General features: G+C 43.1%; 1 protein-coding gene across 1 annotated transcript in view; it reads right to left on the bottom strand.

The window, feature by feature from the left end:
* Positions 1–27,266, bottom strand: part of LOC311145803 (fibroblast growth factor receptor-like 1) — a 57,758-nt gene that overhangs the window by 17,934 nt on the left and 12,558 nt on the right. Inside the window, exon 3 of the mRNA XM_084182114.1 lies at positions 12,503–12,775. Coding sequence (XP_084038240.1) covers positions 12,503–12,775 — 273 coding nt within the window. The remainder of the gene's footprint in view (positions 1–12,502; positions 12,776–27,266) is intronic.

The following is a 27,266-nucleotide window of genomic DNA, read 5'->3' as shown; positions in this document are numbered from 1 at the left end:
ATTCTTAAAGAAAATGCTGTACTTTTTACTCCATACATTTTCCCTGACACCCAAAAGTACTCGTTACATTGGGAACGGTTAACAGGACAGGAAAATTGTCTAATTCACACAATTATCAAGAGAACATCCCTGGTCATCCCTACTGCCTCTTATCTGGCGGACTCACTAAACACATGCTTTGTTTGTAAATTATGTCTGAGTGCAGGAGCGTGCCCCTGGCTATCTGTAAATTGTAAAAAACAAGAAAATGGTGCCGTCTGGTTTGCTTAATATAAGGAATTTTAAATGATTTATACTTTTACTTTTGATACTTAAGTATATTTTAGCAGTTCCATTTACTTTTGATACTTAAGTATATATATTTTTTTTTAAATACTTTGACTTCTACTCAAGCAGGATTTTACTGGGTGACTTTCACTTTTACTTGAGTCATTTTCTATTAAGGTATCTTTACTTTTACTCAAGTATGACAATTGGGTACTTTTTCCACCACTGCAGAATGTACATTTTGAATGTTCTAGACACGCTTCATGGGACGTTGCAAGAACATTCATGTGTCCAGTTTTCTGAGCATTAGGAGAATATTCCATCAATGTCCCACCAAACATACACAGGACATGGGGTGCCATGTTCTCACAATATTAGATATTAATGTTCTAGACATGTTTCAGGAGAACGTTGCAAGAACATTCCTGTGTCCAGTTCTGAGCGTTAGGAGAATATTCCATCAATGTCCCACATTTACATTACACACATACACAGAACATGGTTGCCATGTTCTCAGAATGTAAGATATTAATGTTGTAGACACGTTTCATGGGAACGTTGTAAACACATTTCTGTGAATCAGTTGTCAGGATGTCGCCTGATTGTCCCAAAGAAACGTTCTCCCCCCAAAACATTTTTTATTACACATCACGCCTTGTTACTGTTGCCAAGCCCATCAAGGCCCTGAGTTCACAGCTCTTTTTGTCTGTTGGCAAGGTTAGGAATACTCACACACGCAGTGCTTTTAACATAAGTGTTTTCAACTTACATATTTGACACACATGATTACATTGTGCATGTTCATTTGTACAGTAATTATTCAACATGTCCTCACCTGGGATTTGAACTCACAAACTCTTGGTTCATGGCATTCAGATCTTCCTGCTACGCCACAATGTCTGTTTCAGTTAATTAGACTATTCTCTCATCATTGATATAATTGACTTATTTCAACAGTTAAAGGGCTTTCTGTATAGTTTTCTAATGTTGGTGGGGCATATTAACCTGTTTTAATGATACTCCTGAATCACTATGATCAATACAAGTTTTTCTTGAGTGTACTTTTAACAGAGCTGAAATTTACTTCTAAGTGCATTCACCCTATTGTGTACACCTATCAAGTAGTTTAGGGGGTTTTATGATTTCTTCTGGATAGGGCCTAACTTTACTGTCCCAGGACAGTGGTTAGGGTGTTCGTCATTGGTTCTGTTGGCCTGGGTTCGAGACCCGCTAGGGAAGTAACCCTACGCTCACATTCTTAGCAATATACAGTGTGTTAATGTCATTATTTGGAAACAGTTACAACACACCTATCTGATCTAATTAAAATGTGTTTCTCATTGAAAGATGGGAATCGGTAGAATTCTAGATAGCTGAGCATCTCAAAGCGAACTCTCATCTTTTTGTTCTATTTCGCTTGAGGGACTATGCTAGTCACTCCATTGGATATCCTTCCGCCTGGCTGCAGGATTAGTTGAGATATTAATATCAGAGTAATTCCGTGCCACGGGTGTGATGCGCGTAGCATCACTTCCTCGGTTACGCAGGTGAGCGAAAAGTCGATGTTGAAGGCTCCGTATGTCCGTTTTTCGTTGAGTATGTAGAATATATTCCATTTTGGGCTAAGCTTGCTCCTCCTAGGAGTGCTCTGCAGTGTTTTCCCGTCTTTAACTTTTTTCTTACAGGTCGACACGCAGTAGGGTGACACGCAGTAGGGTGAACGGGTTGGGCCAACCTGTTCACGGCGCGAGATTTGGTTGTCTTGTCTGTGTCTGTCCGCTGGTTAGCCTCCCGGCTAATTGCGTTACCTGTTGCTTGTTAGCTTCAGCTGGACGCTAGCTTCTTCTCTCAGGAGATTGAGGCTGGATACCGAGCCTACCCAGGCTAGGGGAGACTGGGTGTTATGTAGCTCTAGCTGAACACCGTTGCTCTCCAGAAGTAGGACGGGTGATCACCGAGTCGCACCTTAATGTCCAGGCTTCGCATCCTAGCTAGCATACTCTCCTACTGGCACGAGCTGCAGCTGTTTGCTCGCGCCTCACTAATCTCGCGAGAGTTGGGCAGTTTATTCTCAGGACCTCTCCTCACACAGTCTATTACTGTGTCAATTGAGTTTGGCTCCTCACATCCATACCTTTTGGGGATTGTGAGTGTAATTTCCCAAAATAAATTCTGATATCCATAGAATATATTATTACTTAATTCACATATTGCCCTGAGAACATAACTACTTTATACTTACACCTGGTATAGTATTACAAGGGGTGTTATACGGATTATCTGTTCTATAAGACATACACTACATGTCCAAAAGTATGTGGAGACCTGCTCTTCGAACATCTCATTCCAAAATCATGGACATTAATATGGAGTTGGTCCCCCTTTTGCTGCTATAACAGCCTCCACTCTTCTGGGAAGACTTTCCACTAGATGGTGGAACATTGCTGCGGGGACTTGCTTCCATTCAGCCACAAGAGCATTAGTGAGGTTGGGCACTGATGTTGAGCGATTAGGCCTGGCTCGCAGTCTGCGTTCCAATTCCTCCCAAAGGTGTTCGATGGGGTTGAGGTCAGGGCTCTGCATGCCAGTCAAGTTCTTCCACACCGATCTCTATAAACCATTTCTGTATAGACCTCACTTTGTGCACAGGTGCATTCTGAAACAGAAAATGGCCTTCCCCAAACTGTTGCCACAAATTTGGAAGAATAGAATCGTCTAGAATGTCATTGTATGCTGTAGCGTTATTTCCCTTCACTGGAACTAAGGGGCCTGGCTCGAACCATGAAAAACAGCCCCAGACCATTATTCATTCTCCATTATACTTTACAGTTGCCACTATGCATTCGGGCAGGCAACGTTCTCCTGGCATCCGCCAAACCCAGATTTGCTTGTCCGAACTGTCAGATGGTGAAGCGTGATTCATTACTCCAGAAAACGGGTGATTTTAGGCTTGTGTGCGGCTGCTCGGCCATGGAAACCCATTTCACGAAGCTCCCGACAAACAGTTATTGTGCTGACGTTGCTTCCAGAGGCATTTTGAAACTCAATAGTGAGTGTTGCATTCAAAGACAGATGATTTTTACGCGCTTCAGCACTCAGCGGTCTGAGCCGTTGTTGCTCCAAGACGTTTCCAGTTCACAATAACAGCACTTACAGTTGACCGGAGCAGCTCTAGCAGGGCAGAAATGTGTTGAACTGACTTGTTGGAAAGGTAGCATCCTATGTCAGTGCCACGTTGAAAGTCACTGAGTACGGGCCATTCTACTGCCAATGTTTGTCTATGGAGAAAGATCGAGGGAAAGATGAACGGAGAAAAGTACAGGGCGATCCTTGATGAAAACCTTCTCCAGAGCGCTCAGGACCTCAGACTGGGCCGAAGGTTCACCTTCCAACAGGACAACGACTCTAAGCACACAGCCAAGACAACGCAGGAGTCTATGAATGTCCTTGAGTGGCCCAGCCAGAGCCCGGACTTGAACCTGATCGAACATCTCTGGAGAGACCTGAAAATAGCTGTGCAGCGACGCTCCCCATCCAACCTGACAGAGCTTGAGAGGATCTGCAGAGAAGAATGGGAGAAACTCCCAAAAATAAAGATGTGCCGAGCTTGTAGTATCATACAAGAAGACTTGAGGCTGTAATCGCTGCCAAAGGTGCTTCAACAAAGTACTGAGTAAAGGGTCTGAATACTTATATAAATGTAATATTTAAGTTTTGCAAACATTTCTAAAAACCTGTTTTTGCTTTGTCATTATGGGTTATTGTGTGTAGATTAATGGGAAAAAAACGATTTACTCAATTTTAGAATAAGACTAACATAACAATGTGGGAAAAGGTGAAGGGGTCTGAATACTTTCCAAATGCATTCCTCAGTGCTCCCAAGTTCTCCAATGAACTGCATCAAACTTGGGCTAAGGTGAACTCAAGGTTCCATGTCTCAAGCCAGTGCAAGCTTTGGACCTTCATGTCTTCCCCCGAGGAGTTGAGACTGGACCAGTACCCCGTCATGGACCCCATTGTTGCTGCCATGGTCCTCCCAGACAAGGAGATAATTGGTAGGTCTCCCTGCTGTCCTCCGGGACCTAATCGGGCTGCTGACGACCACTTAAGGGACACCTTCCTGACCTTTGCCATGGTTGCTCACCTCATGAATGCGACCACTTGCACGGTCTGATAGCTCACCTGTCCACCGACGGTGACCCTGAGCTGACGGCTGAAATGACTCAGGTGTCCACACTCCTCTCCCTCTTAAACGCTGAGATGTCACGTGCTAATGGTAAAGCCCTGTCTACGGTCATCTCCTCAAACAAACAGCTTTGGCTCTCACAGACATAGATGTCTGAGAGCCAAAGCAACAGGCTCTGGGTCAGCAGTGGTGCCACCACCAGCACAGGCAGCCGCATAACAAGCACCATCCCTCTGCTCCGAAGAAGGACGGGCCCCCTCAAAATGCATGGACGCTGCTCTAGCACCCCTAACATCTCACAACGGATGATAATACTAAATTACCTAGACAATTGATTAATCTGCACTCAGTCACAAGAACAGGCAGCAGTAGACACGACATCTCTCCTGAAGCACCTCTCAGAGCTAGGCCTCAGGTTGAACAAGCAAAAAAGCCAAATGGTCCCCATACAAACTGTGACGTTCGTGGGCATGCCGATCGACTCTTCTCTAATGAGGGCTCACCTCACTGAAGAGCGAGTCCAGAAAATTGTAGATCACCTCAATCCTTTTGTCCAAGACCAAAAGGTGACTGTTCTTCAGTGTCAGAGCCTGGTGGGTCTCTTCTCTGCAGCCTCTCTTTTGGCCCCATTGGGCCTTCTACACTTGAGACCCCTGCAGAGGTGGTTCAATGCTCAAGGTTTACATCCCAAGGAACACTGGTATTGTTACAGACTGTGTCCAAGGAATGCACGCGATCACTGGCAAGATGGCGATCCCTGAAATTACTTTCAGGTGGGATTCGCCTGGGCAGAGTCCATCGGAGGGAACTGGTCCAAACAGACGCCTCCTTGACAGGCTGGGGAGCAGTATTGAGGGGGAGGGCGGCCAGCGGGACATGGAGCCCCAGCTGGTCCAAACTCCACATCAATATGCTTGAGTTGAGTGCAGTCCGACTAGCTCTGCTCAACTTTCTCAACATGTGCAGGTACAGACAGACGGCACCACAGTGGTAGCGTACATAAACCACCAAGGGGGTCTGGGTTCCATCTTCCTCCACCAAATGACACATACCCTTCTGCTGTGGTCACAGAAGAATCTGGCCTCACTAAGAGCTGTACACCTCCCAGAGATCCTGAACACTGCGGCGGACATGCTGTCCAGGGAAGGTCCTCCGGAAGGGGAGTAGTGACTACTTCCCCGAATAGTAAGTCACATGTGTGGATTCTTTGTGGAAGCGGAGGTGGATCTGTTTGCCTCAGAGAGGAACACACAGTGCCTCCTCTGGTTTTTGATAACCAACCCCCCCCCCGGGCCACTTGGCCTAGATGCCCTGGCCCACGAGTGGCAGAGGAAGAGTCTATACGCCTTCCCCCTGATCCCACTGATTCCAGCGACTCTGGACAGAATCAGGGACACGAGCCACCAGGTCCCTCTGATTGCCCCGAGATGCCACTGGTTTAGCACAATACTGTCACTCCTAGCGGGGACAGCATGGGAACTACCTCGGAGGTTGGACCTATTGTCACAGGCGGAGGGCACATTGTGGCATCCTAATCCCTCCCGCCTGCAGCAGCAGGCCTGGCTACTGAACAGCGAAAATGGTCTGATTCAGATCTTGAGCCCTCTGTTGTTAACATCTAACAGCCAGGGCCCTCTCCATCACGTCAACCTATGACACGATGTGGCACGTGTTCTGCCAGTGGTGTGGGGAGCAGCGTGTTGCTCCAGAATCTTGCGGCATAAGAACTGTGCTCCAGTTCTTGAGGTCTTTGTTCGATGCTGGCAGGGCTGCAGCCACACCTAAGGTATATGCAGCAGCCATTTCATCCGCTCATGGCAAGGTTTCTTAAGGGAGTCCGTCAATTATGCCCCTTGAGCCCGCTCATCTCCCAAATGGGATTTGGATCTGGTTCTTGGAGTACTATCCAGACCTCCCTTCGAACTGTTAGCTGGCCGCCCATAGACTTTAAACATCTCTCTCTTAAGACAGCGTTTCTGGTGGCCTTCGCCTCTACCAAGAGAGTTGGCGAGCTCCATGCTTCACCTGTTTAGTAATGAGTGTTATCGTCGATTGCCCGGGTAAAGCGAGCTCTACTCTGCAGCCTAATCCTGCCTTCCTACCAAAGGTTCTGCCTGCCCCCAGGTCACGTGAACAGGGAAATGATGCTAATGTACACGCTCTGTGTCCTGTGAGATCCCTAAACGTGGACGTGGAGTGGACTCCGGTGATCCGTCACTCTGATCAGCTGTTTGTGTGCTTTGGAGATAGAGATAGATATGGTAAGCCTCTCTCAAAACAATGGTTTTCACATTGGATTGTAGACACTATTCTGCAAGCATATAGCCTAGCTGGCCGCCCAGCCCCATCCTTTGTGGTAGCGCACTCCACTAGGGGAGTTGCCACCTCCTGGGCACTGCTTAAGGGAGTCCAGGGATCCTGGACTTCCTGACGGGCCGCCCCCAGGTGGTAAGGGTAGGTAACAACACATCTGCCACACTGATCCTCAACACGGGGGCCCCTCAGGGGTGCGTGCTCAGTCCCCTCCTGTACTCTCTGTTCACCCATGACTGCATGGCCAGGCACGACTCCAACACCATCATTAAGTTTGCCGACGACACAACAGTGGTAGGCCTGATCACCGACAACGATGAGACAGCCTATAGGGAGGAGGTCAGAGACCTGGCCGTGTGGTGCCAGGACAACAACCTCTCCCTCAACGTGACCAAGACAAAGGAGATGATTGTGGACTACAGGAAAAAAAAAGAGGACTGAGCACGCCCCCATTCTCATCGACGGGGCTGTAGTGGAACAGGTTGAGAGCTTCAAGTTCCTTGGTGTCCACATCACCAACAAACTATCATGGTCCAAACACACCAAGACAGTCGTGAAGAGGGCACGACAAAGCCTATTCCCCCTCAGGAGACTGAAAAGATTTGGCATGGGTCCTCAGATCCTCAAAAAATTCTACAGCTGCACCATCGAGAGCATCCTGACTGGTTGCATCACCGCCTGGTATGGCAACTGCTTGGCCTCCGACCGCAAGGCACTACAGAGGGTAGTGCGTACGGCCCAGTACATCACTGGGGCCAAGCTTCCTGCCATCCAGGACCTCTATACCAGGCGGTGTCAGAGGAAGGCCCTCAAAATTGTCAAAGACTCCAGCCACCCTAGTCATAGACTGTTCTCCCTGCTACCGCACGGCAAGCGGTACCGGAGTGCCAAGTCTAGGTCCAAAAGACTTCTCAACAGCTTCTACCCCCAAGCCATAAGACTCCTGAACAGCTAATCATGGCTACCCGGACTATTTGCACTGCCCCCCCACCCCATCCTTTTTACGCTGCTGCTACTCTGTTAATTATTTATGCATAGTCACTTTAACTCTACCCACATGTACATATTACTTCAACTATCTCAACTAGCCGGTGCCCCCGCACATTGACTCTGCACCGGTACCCCCCTGTATATATAGCCTCCCTACTGTTATTTTATTTTACTTCTGCTCTTTTTTTCTCAACAATTTTTTTTGTTGTTGTTTTATTTTTACTTTTTTTGTTAAAAATAAATGCACTGTTGGTTAAGGGCTGTAAGTAAGCATTTCACTGTAATGTCTGCACCTGTTGTATTCGGCGCATGTGACCAATACAATTTGATTTGATTTGATTTGATCCCCCAGTACCTTTTTCAAGGTTTTACCGGGTGAATTTCGCTGACGCTCACAGCTGTAAAGACAATATTTTTGGTTATTGAAAAAATGGTTTAGATGGTACAATGATTCACTACACTATTCAGCGCTTGTTTTCTCACATAAACTGAAATTGAGTGAACAGTTTAGAATTTTAGCAACCAGGAAATGACTTCTACATTGGTCACTTGACTCGATTTCCACTAGATAACACAGCCACAAAGTCAAAACAGATTTCCCATTTGATGCCGCTCCGGTGGGAGAAACGAATTGGCAAATATCACAGCCAATCACAACACTGGCGGGTAAATAATACTGTGAAACACTATCATTCCACTATTACTGCAGATATATTATGGACATTTTATGAAATGATAATGTAAAATGGCAAAAATATCCTATGTGAAGCATCTTTAACATATATTGCTAAGAATGTAAGAGTAAGGTGACTCGCCTACCGGGTCTAAAAGCCAGACCACCAGCACCAATGACAAATGCCCTAACCACTGTCCCAATAAGGGATATCTCTAGGGCATGTGCTTATTGGCCCAGTATAGTTAGGCCCTGTCCAGAAGAAACCCTAAACCCTCCTCCCTAGGCACTTGTGTAAATCAACTTGATGGATGTAAGCAATAGGATGAATGCACTTTGAAGTAAATTTGAAATAATCAGTCAATTGAAATAAATTAATGAGGCCCTAATCTATAGATTTCACATGACTGGGCAGGGGCGCAGACATGGGAGGGCATAGACCCACCCACTGGGGAGCCAGGCGCAGCAAATCAAAAAGAGTTTTTCCTACAAAAGGGCTTTATTACAGACAACAATACTCCTCAGTTTCATCAACTGTCCGGGTGACTGGTCTCAGACGATTCGGCAGGTGAAGAAGAAGGATGTGGAGGTCCTGGGCTGGCGTGGTTACACGTGGTCTGTGGTTGTGAGGCCAGTTGGACGTACTGCCAAATTCTCTAAAACAACGTTGGAGGCGGCTTACATTAAATTAAATGCTCTGGCAACAGCTCTGGGGGACATTCCTGCAGTCAGCATGCAAATTGCACGCTCCCTCAACTTGAGACATTTGTGGTATTGTGTTGTGACAAAACTGCACATTTTAGAGTGGCCTTTTATTGACCCCAGCACAAGGTGCACCTGTGTAATGTTCATGCTGTTTAATCAGCTTCTTGATATGCCACACCTGTCAGGTGGATTATCTTGGCAAAGAAGAAATGCTCACTAACTCGGATGTAAACAAATCTGTGCACAACATTTGAGAGAAAAGCTTTTTGTGCATATGGAAAATTTCTGGAATCTTTTATTTCAGCTCATGAAACATGGGACCAACACTTTACATGTTGTGTTTATATTTTTGTTCAGTATAAATCAAATCTATGATGAGAATAATCTGATTAACTGATACGAGACACGGCCATGGTGGCGTAGCAGGAAGATCGGAGTACCATGAACCAAGAGGTTGTGAGTTCAAATCCCAGGTGAGGACATGTTGAATAATAATTACTGTATAGATGAACATGCACAATCTAATCATATATTGTAAATGCACTGTTTGTGACTATTCCTAACCTTGCCAACAGACAAATAGCCATGAATGGATCAATGGTTCACCAATCAGGGCCTTGATTGGCTAGACAACCGTAACAAGACGTGATGTGTAATAAAGTTTTCTTTGGCCACAAATATTCCTGCAATGTTCCCATGAAACATTTCTAGAACATTAATATCTTATGTTCTGAGAACATGGCAACCATATTCTGTGTATGTTTGGTGGGACATTGATGGAATATTCTCCTAACCCACAGAAAACTGGACGCAACGTTCCTATGAAATGTATCTAGAACATTCATATCTTAAGTTCTGAGAACATGGTAACCACATTCGGGGTAAGTTCTATTTCACATTAAAGGGATACTTCAGAATTTTGGCAATGAGGTCCTTTATGAACTTTTGGATACCATTTTTATGTCTCTGCGTGCAGTTTGAAGGAAGTTGCAAACTAGCACAATTGCTTACTAGTGTTAGCGCAATGACTGGAAGTCACTACGGGCCTTAAGCTTGAAAGCAGGCCAGGATATTGTTGCCACTGTTCCCCTGAACAGCACTTGAACTGACTACAGTTGTTTCTTTATCTTTTTCTTTCTGAGCTCCAGTAAAAACAATAAACTCAAATGATGGATACTGTTCACAGTGCTATGCTGGAAGATGGCCAGTATTACACCTCCCATTTACAACACTTCAAATAAATCTTCTCTCTGAAGAAACTACCAGCCTTCCCCACCAGGCATTGAACTACATACAAAACACAATTAAGATGTTTAACAATTAGGCACATCAAGAGGCACAATAATTTCACCATTGATTGGAAAGTGCCGCTCACAATAATGATGGACCATTCTACCGTTTTTAGGCTGTCAGTTCTCTCAATGTATGACTTCAGTCCTGTAAATGTTTTAATGAGGCTCCTCTAATCTCCCTAGCCAAAAAATAATCTGACTGCACTGCACCCCTGATGGGACAATTACCCATAAAAACAAACAAACTGGTGGTGTGTGCCAGTCCCAGGCTGGGATGATGGATGAGAGAACGGAGAGAAGAGAGCGAGGCTTACAAAACAGAGATGTGCAATGACTGCTGAGAGGCTAGTGTTGGGTTGTCACGCATTCACCACAAACGGTGGGAAAGGAAAACAGAACCAACTCCATCAGGATGAAGAACGAGGCCAAACAGTTTGTGGTGGAGATCAGAGAGGGTGAAAATAATGTTCAGTTTAATAAAATACACATAAGAAAACAGTATGCCTCAAGAAAAAAAAAACTCCTTTGAACTTTCCAAGTTAAGAGACTCTCTGTCCTGTGTGGGAGTAGGTAGCTAGTAATACAGGCAGGCAGATTGAACAGGTTGAAGTTATCTTATACAACCTTGCCCTGCTTCAGCACTCCTGAAGGCTGTAATACTTTTCATTACATCGTCATAGTACAGGAAGGCCAAGCTAGATAAATCAGTTGTCAGTTCCACACACTACTGTGTAAGGAGGGATATGCTATCTATCATTTGGATAAATTGACTTACTCCATGATTTATACACTCAGTGCTGCACTTCGCAATCATAGAGATATTTCTGAACTGAGCATGGCCCAATGTAAATCATGTGGGCAACCTGACACTGCAGGTTATTACTTTCACAGCGAAGGGTTTACATTACGTAACAGCAATGTACAGTAAAATAATGTATTGTAAGTACAGCAGACAACCATGACATTGATGAAATACAGCTCTAGTGTGAACTTTGACATTCCTCCTCTTGGTGTGTCTATACTGTATATCTAACCAGGAAAAAATCAACAGCTTTGCTCTCTCGTTGACCTCTCAGTCAACTTCATATTGAACAGGAGCCAAAATAACTTTGTTAGAATCACACTTCCCCAGATCCGCATCCTGACCCTATGATACTCCGCTACACAATGGACATCATTCTCTTTACCCTCTGTTGTCCTGATCTGATCTATGTGATTAGAGTTCTACCCCAAAACAAGGCCAGTGTGAGAAGCCATCACAAGACCAGGAAGCAGCTCCTCCGGTCGGCCCCTGCCCTCCCCTCTCCTCCGCTGCAGAAGGCTCTGGACCTAATTAGGCATCTTAGAGTAATTAAACTAAACAGAGCTTTCACGCTCCACTCCTCTCATTCATCACACTCTACTCTAGCACAGAGCAAACCTACTGTACTGTACTGTACACAGGCACAGACAGAGAGAGCAGCACTACGGCCTTATAGTGGAGGAAGTAGACCAGTGACCAGTAGCTTGAAATGACTTACTGAGAGTTTAAATACTTGTCTCTTGCACACGACATCATATCCTCTTATAAGCGTTACGGGGCTTAATAGGTTAATGTTAAGGTGAACATGTTTCTTGTTGGACTATTCCGAGTTAAGGACCCTCTGCTTTAACAAACCAGAGTTTAGCCTGGGGAGAGGGAAGAAGTTAAGATCTGCTTGAGTCACCGAGGATGATGCAGTATGAAACAACATCCCATTCTGCTGTTGACTTTGGGATTTGAGCAGTATAGGATATAACAGATATAAGAGGGGAGGGGATTAACTTCAATCCCCTTTCCTAAATCCCCTTATTTCAGAGCCATGAATCCATGGTATTGTCTTTTAACATCTGCATATCGACATGATCTTGACCTGAGCGGAAGAGTTAAGCGACTGACTTTAAATCACTTCCTCAAAAGATGATGGCAAGGTTTGAGTCATGTACATGGTTTCTGGGTAGCGTCATCGTAAAGGTGATTTCACTGTGAATGGTATTACTTGGCAAACAGTAATATACTGTAATGTAGAGCAGACCGCAAGACCCCTTTCTACTTACCGATGACAATGAGGGTATAGTTGATATTAATGCTGCCAAAGCCATTGGTGGCTTTGCAGACGTAGGTTCCTGCATCCTCGGCCTCCACCTCCTTGATCTTCAGGCCCAGGCGGAGGATGCGGAAGCGGATCCAGCCACTATGGATGTTGCGGCCGTCCTTGGTCCACATGATGAGGGGCGGAGGGTCTCCCTCCACAGGGCATGGCAGCTTTATGGAACTCCCCAGGCGCACTGACTGTCTGTGTGCCACCCTCTCAGACACCCACGGAGGACCTGGAGCAACACACACACAAATTGAGTTGAACCATATGTATGTTCAACAGTCTTCATTTAATCTAGACATATAATACAAAGACTAGATTGATATGCACAATTGAGAGCATCCTGTCGGGCTGTATCACCACCTGGTACGGCAACTGCATCGCCCGCAACCGCAGTGTTCTCCAGAGGGTGGTGCGGTCTGCCGAACGCATTATCGGGGGCAAACTTCCCGCCCTCCAAGACACATACAGCACCCAATGTCACAGGAAGGCCAAAAAGATCATCAAGGACATCAACCACCCGAGCCACTGCCTGTTCACCCCGCTATCATCCAGAAGGCAAGGTCGTCACAGGTGCATCAAAGCTGGGACCGAGAGAATGAAAAACTTCTATCTCAAGGCCATCAGACTGTTAAATAGCCATCACTAGCACATTAGAGGCTGCTGCTGCCTATTGAAATCACTGGCCACTTTAAGAAATGGAACACTTATCACTTTAATAATGTTTACATTTACATTTAAGTCATTTAGCAGACGCTCTTATCCAGAGCGACTTACAAATTGGTGCATTCAACTTAGGATAGCCAGTGGGACAACCACCACTGGGGGAGGGGGGGTGTAGAAGGATTACTGTTATACTATTCCAGGTATTCCTTAAAGAGGTACGGTTTCAAGTGTCTCCGGAAGATGGTCAGTGACTCCGCTGTCCTGGTGTCGTGGAGGAGCTTGTTCCACCATTGGGGTGCCAGAGCAGCGAATAGCTTTGACTGGGCTGAGCGGGAACTGTGCTTCCGTAGAGGTAGGGGGGCTAGCAGGCCAGAGGTAGATGAACGTAGTGCCCTCGTTTGGGTGTAGGGTCTGATCAGAGCCTGAAGGTAAGGAGGTGCCGTTCCCCTTTAATAATGTTTACATATCTTGCACTACTCATCTCATATGTATATACTGCATTCTATTCTATAATATTCTACTGTATCTTAGTCCATGCCGCTCTGTCATTGCTTGTACATATATGTATATTTTCTTAAATTCCATTCCTTACTAGTTTTGTGTGTATTAGGTATATGTTCTGAAATTGTTAGATATTACTTGTTAGATATTACTGCACTGTCGGAGCTAGAAGCACAAGCATTTCGCTACACCCGCTATAACATCTGCTAAACACGTGTATGTGACAAATAACATTTGATTTGATGATTTGATTTGATTTATACATCCAGAAACCACATATTACTGTAACTCATCTCTAATTTGAACTGATTTGATACCAATTGATCTCTGACTTGGGCTGTATTGAATTAAGCAAAAACCCTTGAATGCTTTTTGGGAAGACGTGGGGGCTCATTCATTACCCCTTCCTTCGTCTGATTACCCAGAGATGTTGAAACCAGATTGTAATAATTGGACTAGCCTTGTCATCCATTACAGACAGAGAGAGTTGGAGGCTCCGGCTCTGGTTGTGTGTAGCATGCGGGGGATCAAAGCGCAGCGGAGAGGGCAGGGCCACTGTGGGGCAGACAGCAGCCACTCTCCCTGCTCCTAATTGGCTCAGGTTGGCCTCTGATCTGGTGAAGTGGAGCTGGCTCAAACGCCCTGTGATAGTAAAGTTACTTAGGAAGCCTGCACAACTCACTGAGACAGCTTAAAGCAGCAGTAGTGCTGAACCTGAACTGGACCAAAACATAAGAGAGAAACTGAGCAGAGCGAAACAACAGAAATGAGCAGATGCGTAGAGAGGAAAAAAGGTGGAGAATGCAATGTTACTGCTCTTAAAATCAGCACTTGGCGTAGTCTGTCTTTCAATACAAATGGTCAGTCTGGTAGCAGTAAAAACTTTGGGAAGGCCAAATTAACAAGACCTCTCTCAACACACACACAGTCAAGTTCCAACAGTGCATTTCACCCATATGGTAAACAAGCAGTTCATTATAGAGATGGGGGTGTATAGGGAAGGAGGCTGCAAATATCTCCATCTGGGCCTTTATTGGTCACGTTGCTAACAGATGTGACTCAACTCAACAGCAGGTAAAGGATCTGGAACCCTGGGCTGCCTGGGGGTAGTAACCCTTGGGGGAGGTGGACTTCAGGCTCTGTTCTTTGTAATGGTAACAGACCACTCACAAGTTGTGTGTACCAGTTATCAACACACTAATCTACTAGACTGTGCATAAAGTGGACAGACAAAGGGTGAGTGTACGCTATCCTTTCACTGCACTCTGACTGCTCCATGAGAGAAGGTGAACCTTATGCTATGTTAAATCAGTCTTACACACAGACACACAGACATACTCCCAGATACACACACGTGGAGTGCACAGGCTCCGCCGTCCTCTCTGGCCTTCCTGTTCTGCAGCACGCACAGGAAATTGTAAGTGTCACTGTTTATGTCTGTGGGGAGAACGTGACCGCAGTCCTTCTGTGTTTTTCAGCCGGCCCATATCTCACTCCGCTGCTACCATGAGAGCAGAACAGAGGGGCTCAGTGTTCACTCCTCCTCAGCAGACTATCTGCTCAGAACCGCAGAGAGAGAGAGAGAGAGAGAGAGAGAGGTCACAGCACATGGAGGAAATACCCACTGCCCAGCCTGAATCTCACAGCTTCACTAACTCAAATCAAATCAAGTTTTATTGGCCACATGCGCCGAATACAACAGGTGCAGACATTACAGTGAAATGCTTACTTACAGCCCTTAACCAACAGTGCATTTATTTTTAATAAAAAAAGTAGAATAAAACAACAAAAAAGTGTTGAGAAAAAAAGAGCAGAAGTAAAATAAAATAACAGTAGGGAGGCTATATATATATACAGGAGGGTACCGGTGCAGAGTCAATGTGCGGGGGCACCGGCTAGTTGAGGTAGTTGAAGTAACTCATAAAGCTAATGAGTGTTTATCTAATGCAATCAACTGCTTCTAAATATGCAATGACAACAGAGAAGCGACCTTCTACCACAGATTAAATTGAACAACTAACTCATTTCTATCAACTAACTCAGGTCTATATCAAACTGTCAAAATACACTACTTCAACATCAGCAGAACAAAGCCTTAGGGGTCAGGTTTTTCTAACCCCACATTCTCTTTCTTCTGTATCATGAGTTAAAATACAAATTATCTTCTTGAGAAATTGTATTTTCAAAGAGCACATTGTTTATGCAAGAGGAAGAACAAAGTATTTATTTAGTGTTGTTAAAGAACTGAGAGCACTCGCAAACACTTATTTGCCCCCCCCAAAAAACAGCTCTTCACTAAACTAGAAAAGGGCTTGGCAGCCACACCAAGTGTGTGGAATGTGCAACAAATGATTTCCTCCCTCCGTCTCTCCTCTTTAAAAGCCTTTTGATGTGCTTTGAAAAACAAGACATGAAGAGGTGCTGAAAGCCAAGGCCACCGTCTGAATAACGTAATAAGTGTTTGTGCTATATGAATGACCACCATCCTCTCCTCAACAGAAATACTTCTCCTCCTCCTCCATCTCAAGGACAGGTTCTCTTAACCTTGTAACTGAAATGAAGCCTCAGATGAAAGGCTTACAGACAGAGACCCTCCCTGTGAAGTAAATACTCAATAGGTCCATTGCACTGACTCTGTTACACACTTACATTCAGTTTGTTCTTTTACACGATCTATGACTATGACACACCACATACTTCGATCTACTCTAAGAAAGTCTGTTCATGTCAGTGGAGGAACCCTGTTACTAAACAGTGGGATGACAAATGGAACTCTGGAAGATTTAAATCAAACTGGTCAGCACTTGAGTGTTTACACAACTGGTTTGCGTAATTAGCGTCCCTGTAAATGGAAAGCGATACACATGACCGCATGCATGGGCTTTCCTGTATTGCCGTAATGGTGAAGGGCCTTATTTTAGCCGATCTCCGTGTTGAAATGGAATCTTTCATGGTGCAGGAAGAGGAAGAGGAGGTCTGGCGACTCACAGAATTAGCTCTGTTTTTCTTTGCTCAATTTGGTGATGGATTATTTTAGAAGAAAGGAGCACATTAAACAAGAGGCATTCTTGTGATTCAGGCTAAATATATCTCTGGTTTCATTAACCGTTTGGAGGGGTTAAGCAACTGTTGATTCAACATGAGGACAGAGCTAGAGAGAAAAAGAGCAGGGAATCAGAGAATGAGAAAGAAAGAGGGAACACACAAGCAGACTGTAGTAGGCTGCCAGGCTTCAGTGATGTTCAGATGTGCTGGCACCTCTTCCCTCCTTTCTGTTTTCTTCTTCAAAACACCTGTGGATTTCTAATGATGTGTACATGCATTTTTTCCTCTCTACGAGTGCTTTTGTCTTTCTAGTCATCGCAAACAGGTCAATAAAGGATTGACTCCTTTGCTGACAGATATTAGAATAGAGAACACCTGGGTCTCAAGAAATCGCAGTGGGACATACTGGGTGACGCATGCAATACAGTAAACCCAACACACTTAGATCTTAGTTGTACCACACTAAAACCATGGCTACGCGCGTGCATGCACCATCGTGCACATGTTGATTTTGTCTATCCTCACCATAGACTTAGAAAGACATCGCATCATTGTATCTGTCCCATTATGGTGTCTGTGAGAGAACGGGCAGCACAATTGAGGCCATCTCCATTTTGAAGTAGTCCATTTTCTTCTTCTACTACTTCTATGAGTTGGCAAATAAACTGAAAGGGTGTATATAATATGGAGATTGTTATCAAAATGTTGTAAATATATAAGTAGTGAGTCACAAACAAAAGAGATGTACCGCAAATACAGAATGCAACTTTCAAATAAAAATCACAGTCTGTAAATATATAGTTTCACAAACTATATGTCATGATCCAAAAGCAAATGAGTCATCATTAACAAAAACAAATGATGATTAGCAAATTAATGCAATAACGTTTTTTTCTGGTTAACACAGCATATTTTACAAACATATTTTTTACTTTCCAAACACAACAGTGGTTAAATATGTTTTTGTGAATATGACAGATTACATGTGTGACCTGCATTTTACATATTTATGACTTGCATTACATTTGTGAGTTGACTCGCATTTGTGAGTTACTCCACATATTTGTGAGTTGCGTTTTACAGATTTAATATACAGAATCTAGACTAGGACATCCTCAGTTCTCATAAAAATAAGATAAAAATGTATATATTACAATAACTTTTAGAAATGCATCTGATTTGGTATCCTAGCTTCCTTTCTTATTTTCCTATCTTAATTCCGTCCTTTCCTAGCTTGCTTTCCTTTCGCCCTTTCCTTCCGCGGCTTCCTCTCCTCCTTTCCTATTTCCTTTTCTTTTCCACCTTTCCTAGCTTCCTGTCCTAGCTCCCTTTCATCCTATCCATTCCTAGCTCCCTTTCCTAGATTCCTTTCCTTGGTCTTTCCTATCTTCCATTCCTTCTTTCCTAGCTTCCGTTCCTTGATCCCTTTCCTTCCTTTCCTCCCCTCCTTTGCTTTCGTAGCTCTCTTTCTTCCTATTCTTTCCTAACTATCATTCCTTTCCTCCTATCCTAGCTTCCTTTCCTCCTCTAGCTTCCTTTCCTCTCCTCCTTTTCTAGATCCCTTCCCTCATTTTCTAGCTTTATTTCCTAATTTCCTTGATCCCTTTCTTTGCCTAACTTCCTTTCCTCTTCTCCTTTCCTAGTTTACTTTCCTTTCCTTTTTCTACATTTCATTTCCTCCTTAGCTTCCTTTCCTTGGTATTTCCACCATCTTCCATTCCTCTTTTCCTAGCTTCCTTTCCTTGATCCCTTTCCTTCCTTTCCTCCCCTCCTTTGCTATGCTAGCTCTCTTTCGTCCTATCCATTTCTAACTCTCTTTCCTTTCCTCCTATATAGCTTCCTATCCTTCTTTCCTTGCTCCCTTTCATTTTCTCTTCTCCTTTCCTATATCCCTTTCCTCCTTTCCTCGCTTCCTTTCATCCTTTCCTTCCCTAACTTCCTTTCCTAGATCCCTTTCCTCCTTTCCCAGCTTCCTTTCCTCCTACTACAGTAGTGACTTTGGGAATTCTACACTACTACTACTGCTACTATTACAGTCACTATAACAGTAGCAGCAAATCAGGGGCCCTATGGTAGTGTCCACCCTGAGATTGGAAGGGTGGGGCTTCGATCCCTGGTCGAGTCATCCCAACCAAAGACTCCATGAATGAGATCTGATGCCTGGCTTTTTGGCACTCAGCATTAAAGGGGAAGTTCACCGATTTTTACATTTAGATTTGTTTTTACTCTTTCTGTGATTGTAGTTGATCCCCAAAACCATTTTTTTTTTTTTTTTACATTTTTAGTCATTTAGCAGATGCTCTTATCCAGAGCGACTTACAGTTAGTGCATACATTATTTTTTTTCATACCCCCTGTGGGAATCGAACCCACAACCCTGGTGTTGCAAACGCCATGCTCTATCAACTGAGCTACATCCCTGCTGGCCATTCCCTCCCCTACCCTGGACGACGCTGGGCCAATTGCGCACCGCCCCATGGGTCTCCCGGTCGCGGCCGGCTACGACAGAGCCTGGATTCGAACCAGGATCTCTAGTGGCACAGCTAGCACTGCGATGCAGTGCCTTAGACCACTGCGCCACCGTTATTTTATATTTTGTTTAATTATAGGGAAAATTGGTAGATACATTTTGCTGAGTGATCACTTGCCATTGCCTACAATGTATTATGAAAATGTGTTTAAAGCATGTAAAAAAATGCTCTAAAACTCTCCAAACCAACTCAAACCCTCCCATTCTGAATGATTTTGCTATGTTCCACTGAAGTTAGGGAAAGAAAGGAAACAAGGAAATGTTGAAATAAAGCTAGAAAATAAGGAAAGGGATCTAGAAAAGGAGGAGAGGAAAGATAGTTAGGAAAGGATAGGAGGAAAGAGAGCTAGGAAAGCAAAGGAGGGGAGGAAAAGAAGGAAAAGGATCAAGGAACGGAAGCTAGGAAAGAAGGAATGGAAGATAGGATAGACCAAGGAAAGGAAGCTAGGAAAGGGAGATAGGAAATGATAGGAGGAAAGGGAGCTTGGAAAGGAATCTAGGAAAGGGATGCAATGATGAGATAGATGTTCTTCTTATTTGTTTTTATGTTTTATTATCTCGCTGCCATACTGAGTTCAACCGTGTTCGATCTTGCCTAGCCATCTTGTCTCAAGAGGACCACAATGGAAATAAGTCCCAGACTTTAGTATGTTATCCTCGATGATTTTACTCATGTGCATGTATGGCTTTTTCAAGTTTTATGTGTGCTTGTTTTTTTAAATGGTTGAATTAATAAACAAAAAACTAAGAAAGGAATAGAGGAGAGGAAGCCAGGGAAGGTAAGGGAGCAAGAAAAGGATGAGAGGAAAGGAAGCTAGGAAGGAAAGGGAGCAAGGAATGGAAGAAAGGAAGCTAGGCTAGGAGGAAAGGAAAGGGAGTTAGGAAAGGATAGGAGGAAAGAGAGCTAGGAAAGCAAAGAAGGGGAGGAAAGTAAGCAAAGGGAATCAAGGAAAGCAAGCTAGGAAAGGACGGAATTAAGTTAAGAAAATAAGAAAGGAAGCTAGAATACCAAACCAGATGCATTTCTAAAAGTTATTGTAATATATTCATTTGTATCTTATTTTTATGAGAACTGAGGATGTCCTAATCTAGATTCTGTATATTAAATCTGCCCAAACTGATCTGTAAAACGCAACTCACAAAATATGCGAGACAGGGTTTTTATTAGGAAACTGTGGCGCCAGACTTTACTTGACACCCAGCATCATAACACGTTATGACACAGTCAGAACCATGTCATAATATATGTCATAAGAGCTGACGTAACTTGTCATAACCTGTTATAATATGGTCATAACACTGTCATGACATATATTGCGTTCTTTTATGGCTGGTTTTGACACCTACATAAGAGTGTAAAAAAAAAGAAAAACTACCACAGTAGTTATTTTATGGCTGGTTATGACACCTAGCCTACATAACAGTGTCAAAACCCACAAAACCTACCACACAAGGCATGTAGGTGATAGGCCTATCTGGCTTATATGATTATGATGGTCATAATGCTTCTTGACAGTGTCAAAGTGTATTTTCTTAGTCCAAGTAAAGTGCCACAGGATGGTCATAATGCTTCATGACAGTGTCATAAAGTGTATATTCTACAAATTATTAAAAAATGGGGTTAAAAAACATGACTGTAAATAATTCATTACAGCAATGAACACAGGATTTAAGAAACAAACTTTCAAATGAAAGGAAACTTCTTGGCAGGGAAAAAACTAATTTGAATAAATGTGGGTTTTGACACTCTTATGTAGGAGCCATAAAATAACCGGCCATAAAATAACGCAAAATATGTCACAACAGGTGTAAATATATGACAGTGTTATTACCATATTATGACAAGTTATGTCAGCTGTCATGACATATTATGACATGGTTATGTACCCATTAGGGCTTCCTCCCATGGTGTTCAGAATGACAGAAAACACATTTAGATTATGGTAATTCATCTTAGCAAAACATGCAACTCCTGTAATGATCAGTGAATAAAACGTCCTTTTCAAACATTTGCCAAAATGCAATTCGCGGGAAAAAGGGAAAACACCATTCTAAACAGCGCACATGATGCAAGCAGTATATGAAAGAGATGAAAATCTCCTTTAGAAACTTAGAAAGAGGGTGACTCTAAAGATGCAACAACTAGGATGGGTTGCTAATATGACTAGGATTGTGCATTTGTCTTCTGGACAATGAAAGAAAGTTGATATGAAAATCAGTAGAACAGGAGAAAAATGGCATATGAGGAAGTCTTTCATAGGCAGCTCGCGTGGCAAAAGGCCTAGCTGGTTATAGAGTTGCGGCTGTTAGTGAAAAGCATCTAAAATATGTGTGAAGATAATGTGTCTTGAGTATAATTTAAAATGTTGAGAAGGGGAGGGGTGTGTGGCGAAGATAGTCGATAGGCGCGTCTCCCTCCAGAATCCACTCAGCTGTCTCCCGCCAATTCTTCCCATTCATTGTTTCATGTGAATGGTTTGCCCTTTGATTGTTTCTTTTTATCAATTCCCCATGACATATGTCACCAGTAGTAAATGTACCGTTAATCCCCGTAATTTGGTTACATTAATTTCTGTTAATGCATTGTATTACTAATTAGGCCTACAGTCATTTACCATTATCATTCTCGGAGTGGAAACGTTGGTCACAACCTGCTCCACTTGTGAGAAACACATTTTGATTTCTTTCATAACCATAATTTACGAGTTGTCAATTTGTTCATTGTCTTTCCTTTGGAGTGCTCCATGTGAGCAATGAGCATGGGTCTGGTTTCTCTGTCTTGTTAATGTTGCCGGAGTGCACGCACCTGAGCATGCATAGAAGTAGCCATTGCCGCGGGAAGTAAGGCTGCAGCACCCCCTGAAAAAGCAGAATTAATAAAATAAATGAAATATTTTGTAGAGAAAAATATTTTTCCACAAAAGTAGTGCACTGGGCCGTTACTAGTATTACTGGAGTGATATAGACATCTGTAGCACGGGCAAAAAATTTTTTGCAGCATCTCTGCTTTGGCGAAAAAGGTATTTGTATAATTAAGAACAGTATCTTGCAGGATTCAATAGTTGGAATTGTAAGAGTTGTTTCCCTGTCCCTTCCTCAGCAATTGTTATTCTAATAAATCCAGAAAGAACAAAACCCTGTCATCAAACATTTATATCAAAAGGTGCAAAGTTATGAGCAAAGACACAAAACATCCATATCAAATTAAATATGTTTCATGATCAAACAACCACTTTTTGTGCAGTATTAATTTACCATCCTTACAAACAACTTAATGTAAATGTACATTACTGTATGGTATATAGGCTGGTCATCTAGGATTGTACCTGTAGACTTTCTATCACCATGAAGAAAAACAACGCACAATACAGTAATTGAGTACATTGAGACATCAAGTGGTTTGTGGTGATGTGATGTCTCAGTTGGCAGAGCATGGAGCTTGCAATTCCCACGGGGGACCCGTAGAGAAAAAGTATGAACATGTAAATTGCTCTGGATAAGAGCCTCTACTAAAATGTAAAAGGAATGAATAGACCATTTAAGTTCACATAAAAAACAAGTTGCATTTGCAAAATATTTCAAGAAACTGGAAAACATTTATCAAGCAAGTATATTCCACAAGTATGATCAGATTAACTGTTTTGTACAGATCATTATCAGACTCAAGTTAAAAATGCTGGTAAACACTCAAATGCAAATACATTTAGTTTAAATGTTTTCACAAAAGTAGTGCACTGGGCCTTTACTAGTCCTGTATTAGCGGACTGATATAGACGTCTTCAGCGCAGGCAAAAACATTCTGCATCACCCCTCACCTCACACAGTAAATCAACGAAGTCTGTTTTGTTTTGTTTTACATCCATTGCAAAATTATAGCCTAATAGTTCCTCACAGTAGGCATATTTGAAAAATCTTTCCAACAATCTCTCCCTCGATAATCACCAAGCCACGGTGTGAAAGAGCAATATATCATAATCTGATGATCCCATATATCCAGTGGAAACGTCATAAAATACCCTTACCTTGCGCAATTACAGCTCTCACTGGACGGGAAGCTCTGAGGGCCTGGAATAGGCTAGTTGATACAATGTTGCAAGTTCGCTAGAAACAGCTTAAGTCAAGACAGATAGAAAGGGAGGCAGACAGGCTGAGTAGAGAGATGCATGTGATTGAAAGAACCAGCATTTTCATCAGTATATTTTCTACTGTTTTTATTTATCGGCTTTATGTAGGCTATTTTAATTAGTTGACAATGGAAGTTATAGGCCAAAGGCTGCATTGGCCATCTCTGAGTTCCATGCGCTCATTTAGGCTATTTAGCCGCCAATGATCACAGTGTATCAATGTGTCCATATGGCAGAGGCTGGTGCTCTCACATTAGTTGAATTTTAACTTTGATATTTTTATCATTTTAATTCAGATTATTATGATTAACCACGTGACGATGATTTTGAGAAACGAAAACGTTATTATTGAAATATTTACATTACATTTACATTTTAGTCATTTAGCAGAGCGACTTATGAAACTGTTCCACGAAAATTCACATATGAAAATCATAACCCGACACGCAGATCGGTAGAAAGGCTAGGATAAATTGTAGGCTATGCTTCCCCAAACTTGAAACTCATGTCCTGCCTATTTAGTTTTATAAAATAATTGGCTCCAACTTTATATGGTCAGATTTTCAAGCAAGATAACACATGCCTCATAATATGAAGTAAAACATTCAGGTTTCAAACAATCAAGTATGTTTTCCAAATACATACTACCACCAGCACACATTGTAAAGTGGTGGGTGACACGCTGATAGCACTGTTTTTTCTCACAGTCAATTTGGCCTGCCACAATTTTGTAACAATTTTATTTATCTGCTATTTTAATTAATGGGTAACCCTGACCAAGGCCACTTACAAACATATGGAGCAACTCACGAATTTAAAGCAACTCACAAATACGTAAAATGCAGGTCACAAATGTAATCTGTGGAGTCACAAATGTTGTCATATTCAATAACATATTTGACCACTGTTGTGTTTGCAAAGTAAGAAATATGTTTGTAAAATGTGCTCTGTTAACCAGAAACAAATGAGTCATCATTTTTGTTAATGATGACTCATTTGCTTTTGGATCATGATGTATGTTTGTGAAACTATATGAGCAACAAAACCGACATGTGCCCAACTATGGGGCAAAACAGACTGGTTAGCTCAGATTGTTGAAAACATGTAAACTATATTTAATCTCAGAATGTTTATTTTAAACATAAACACATTTGCACAATGAGCACTTGTTGTCTCTCAAACACATCATTACAGTTGTTGGTTAGCTAGATAACGAATTTTAGCCATATTAGCATAGACATGACATGAGTCAAAACACCTCAAAACAAGACATGGTATCAATAACAATACACAACTAGCTGAAATGAGACATCTATGATTCCCCACATGGCAGCTTCTTGTCATTGTTGCTAGCTATTTGACCGTTCAGAATCATAACACCACACAGCCTTCATCATCGATGCTTTCGCATCATTTTCGTGACGTTGTCAGCCAACCCGTCTATAGGAAGTCCCACCCAGTTGACTACTTAAAAATGGTGAAAGTCCTCAATGGCGCAGCCCATGCTAAAACAGGCTTTTGGCACTAGAGTCCTACTAGAGTCCTCCATCTATCTCTATGATCCCCACCAGACTTGATCATGACACCCAGGTTAAAATACAAAAAACAACTGTGAGCCAACTATATTAATTTGGGGACAGCTCTAAACACACATGAACATTAAGCTAGATAGCTGTTGCTAGCAGTTTGCCCTGGGAGATGAACATTGATTGGGTTGTTATTTTACCTGATCACGCATATATGGTCCCCTTTTTAGCTGGTTCTTTGTAGAATTTTGACCCGGATCATATAAAAATAATGTGTTTCTCTACTTCCGATGATTAATTCACAGATAAAAAGGGAAACCTAGTTAGTTATCTTTGATTAATATCTCCTCGTTCGTTTTTCAAACAACCACATGAGTTTGTATCTTCCTGATATGCAATAGGGGACTTGTGAAGCTTCTAAAATAGAACCAAGTTCTATTTTAGCGCTTGGCTATGCAGATGCTCGTTCACGCACGCTAGCGGTGTAGGGGAAATTATTGAATAACATGTATGTGTACATTTATTTTGCAAGGCTCGCGCACACAATATGGCCGGTGTGGTTTGCATGTAACTCACACACTCAAAAGTATTTCCTCTCCATCTCACCAGAGAACCCATGTTTTCTCTCATTTCTAACAGTCCCAATGCCAAAACCATGAACCATTGACAGAAATTTGGATGAGATCAAATATTTTTGCTCTAGCAAGACATTGTTCAGCAACACTGATCCAGCTTTACTCTCACCAATCCTAGCTTTAACCATTTGGAAGTAACAAACCACTCTTGATCTGGATCAGTGCAACTTCTAGTCCCACCAGTGAGTGAGAAGTCCTCAGTACTGCTTTTCTGTTTCCGTAGTGAAGCCTACCAGTCTCCAGACAGAGGCAGGCATCAGTCTTCACTAACTGCTCAGCGGCATCAGTTAGGAAATCAGTGTTTAATGGAACCTGTGGTTCCAGGGAAACATCATCCTACTGTGCATCTCTTAAAACCTCAGGCAAACGTTAATATTACAACAAAACAGAATGGATGGCAAAAGAGAACCAGTGGGATAGCATGTTACCCACAAATAGTCTGTCAAAGCCAGACAAAACAGGAGGAGATAGAAAGGTGGATGTGAAAGAAAAAAAATACATGAAAACAAGAAACCGAACCCAGGCCCAGAGACTTTACTTGAGACTTGAGAGGTTGAGTAGAGTGGAAAGGTGAGGCAGCCACCATGGCGTGGGGAGTGTGTGAAAGGCCACAGCTTCTGTTCTGAGACTACTGCTGCGCCGGGCTATACATTTCACAAGCACAGATAAAAATCACAAAGAAAGAGCCATCCTGGCGAGTCAAGAATAGAGGCGGAGGAGGGGGACAGTGATAGGGTAAAAGGGGGAGGACAGAGGGAGAGAGAGAGAGACATAGGGAGAGAGGGTGCTCTGACAGCAGTTGGGCAGCGGAGGGTAAAGAATACAGTCTTTTCTTTCCACCTCAGACGTCCTGCCCAACAACTTCACCTCTTCTGGTAATCAATACCTTTTATTTTCTCCTCTCGCCTTTCCAATCAATAGATAAGAGCAGGGTAAGACCAGACCAGACCAGGGGGGACAATGAGGCTTTCTTTGGCACCATCTGATGTGGGCTGAATAGCCATGGCTACAGTTGTGGGAATGGCAAGAGAGTAAGAGCGATTGGGTGACATGAGACCATGGAGAGAAAGTGCAAAGGAGAGAAAGAGAGGGAGGCAGTGAACAAGAGAGATGGAAAAAGAATGAGATGCTTCTGCCAATCTACGTTATCAATGTTAATTAATTGAAATATAACTGCTGCCACTTCAAAGCTGAGAGGAAGCTGGTTCTGACAGTGATTACGACAAACACCAGTGGATCTGCCTCTGCTTCCTCTCCTAATGGCCCCATGCAGAACAACGGGCTCCTGCAGGCTCCATCAAATGAACAGGAAGAAAGGCAGAAATGACTCATAAAGCGTCATAATGCTTCTGGAAACATCTCCATCACGCGGCCTACCCCTAACAGCCCCTACTGTGGAGCCTTTGAACTCTGAGCTGCTATATTTCATTAGGCTTGAATACCTTCTACCAGCCCCAGCTCCTGCTGAGGGAAGAGAGAGTGTGTGTATGTATGCTGGAGTCCGTGCTGCAACAACCACAGGACCACTGGACATCATCATCGCATATCCACTTTGTCACCCTCTCTGAGTGACTGTAGCAATTCATGTGAACCATGTATCAATACAAAATAATTGGTGCTATATAGCTTTTAACTGGTGAATTTGAAAAAGCATGCATTGAGTGCCGGAACAAATTGAAATGCCAACCCCTTTGCAC

This window comes from Coregonus lavaretus (assembly GCF_964263955.1).
Source record: "Coregonus lavaretus genome assembly, chromosome: 18".
Lineage (NCBI taxonomy): Eukaryota > Metazoa > Chordata > Actinopteri > Salmoniformes > Salmonidae > Coregonus > Coregonus lavaretus.
This window is presented reverse-complemented; position numbering and strand designations above follow the sequence as displayed.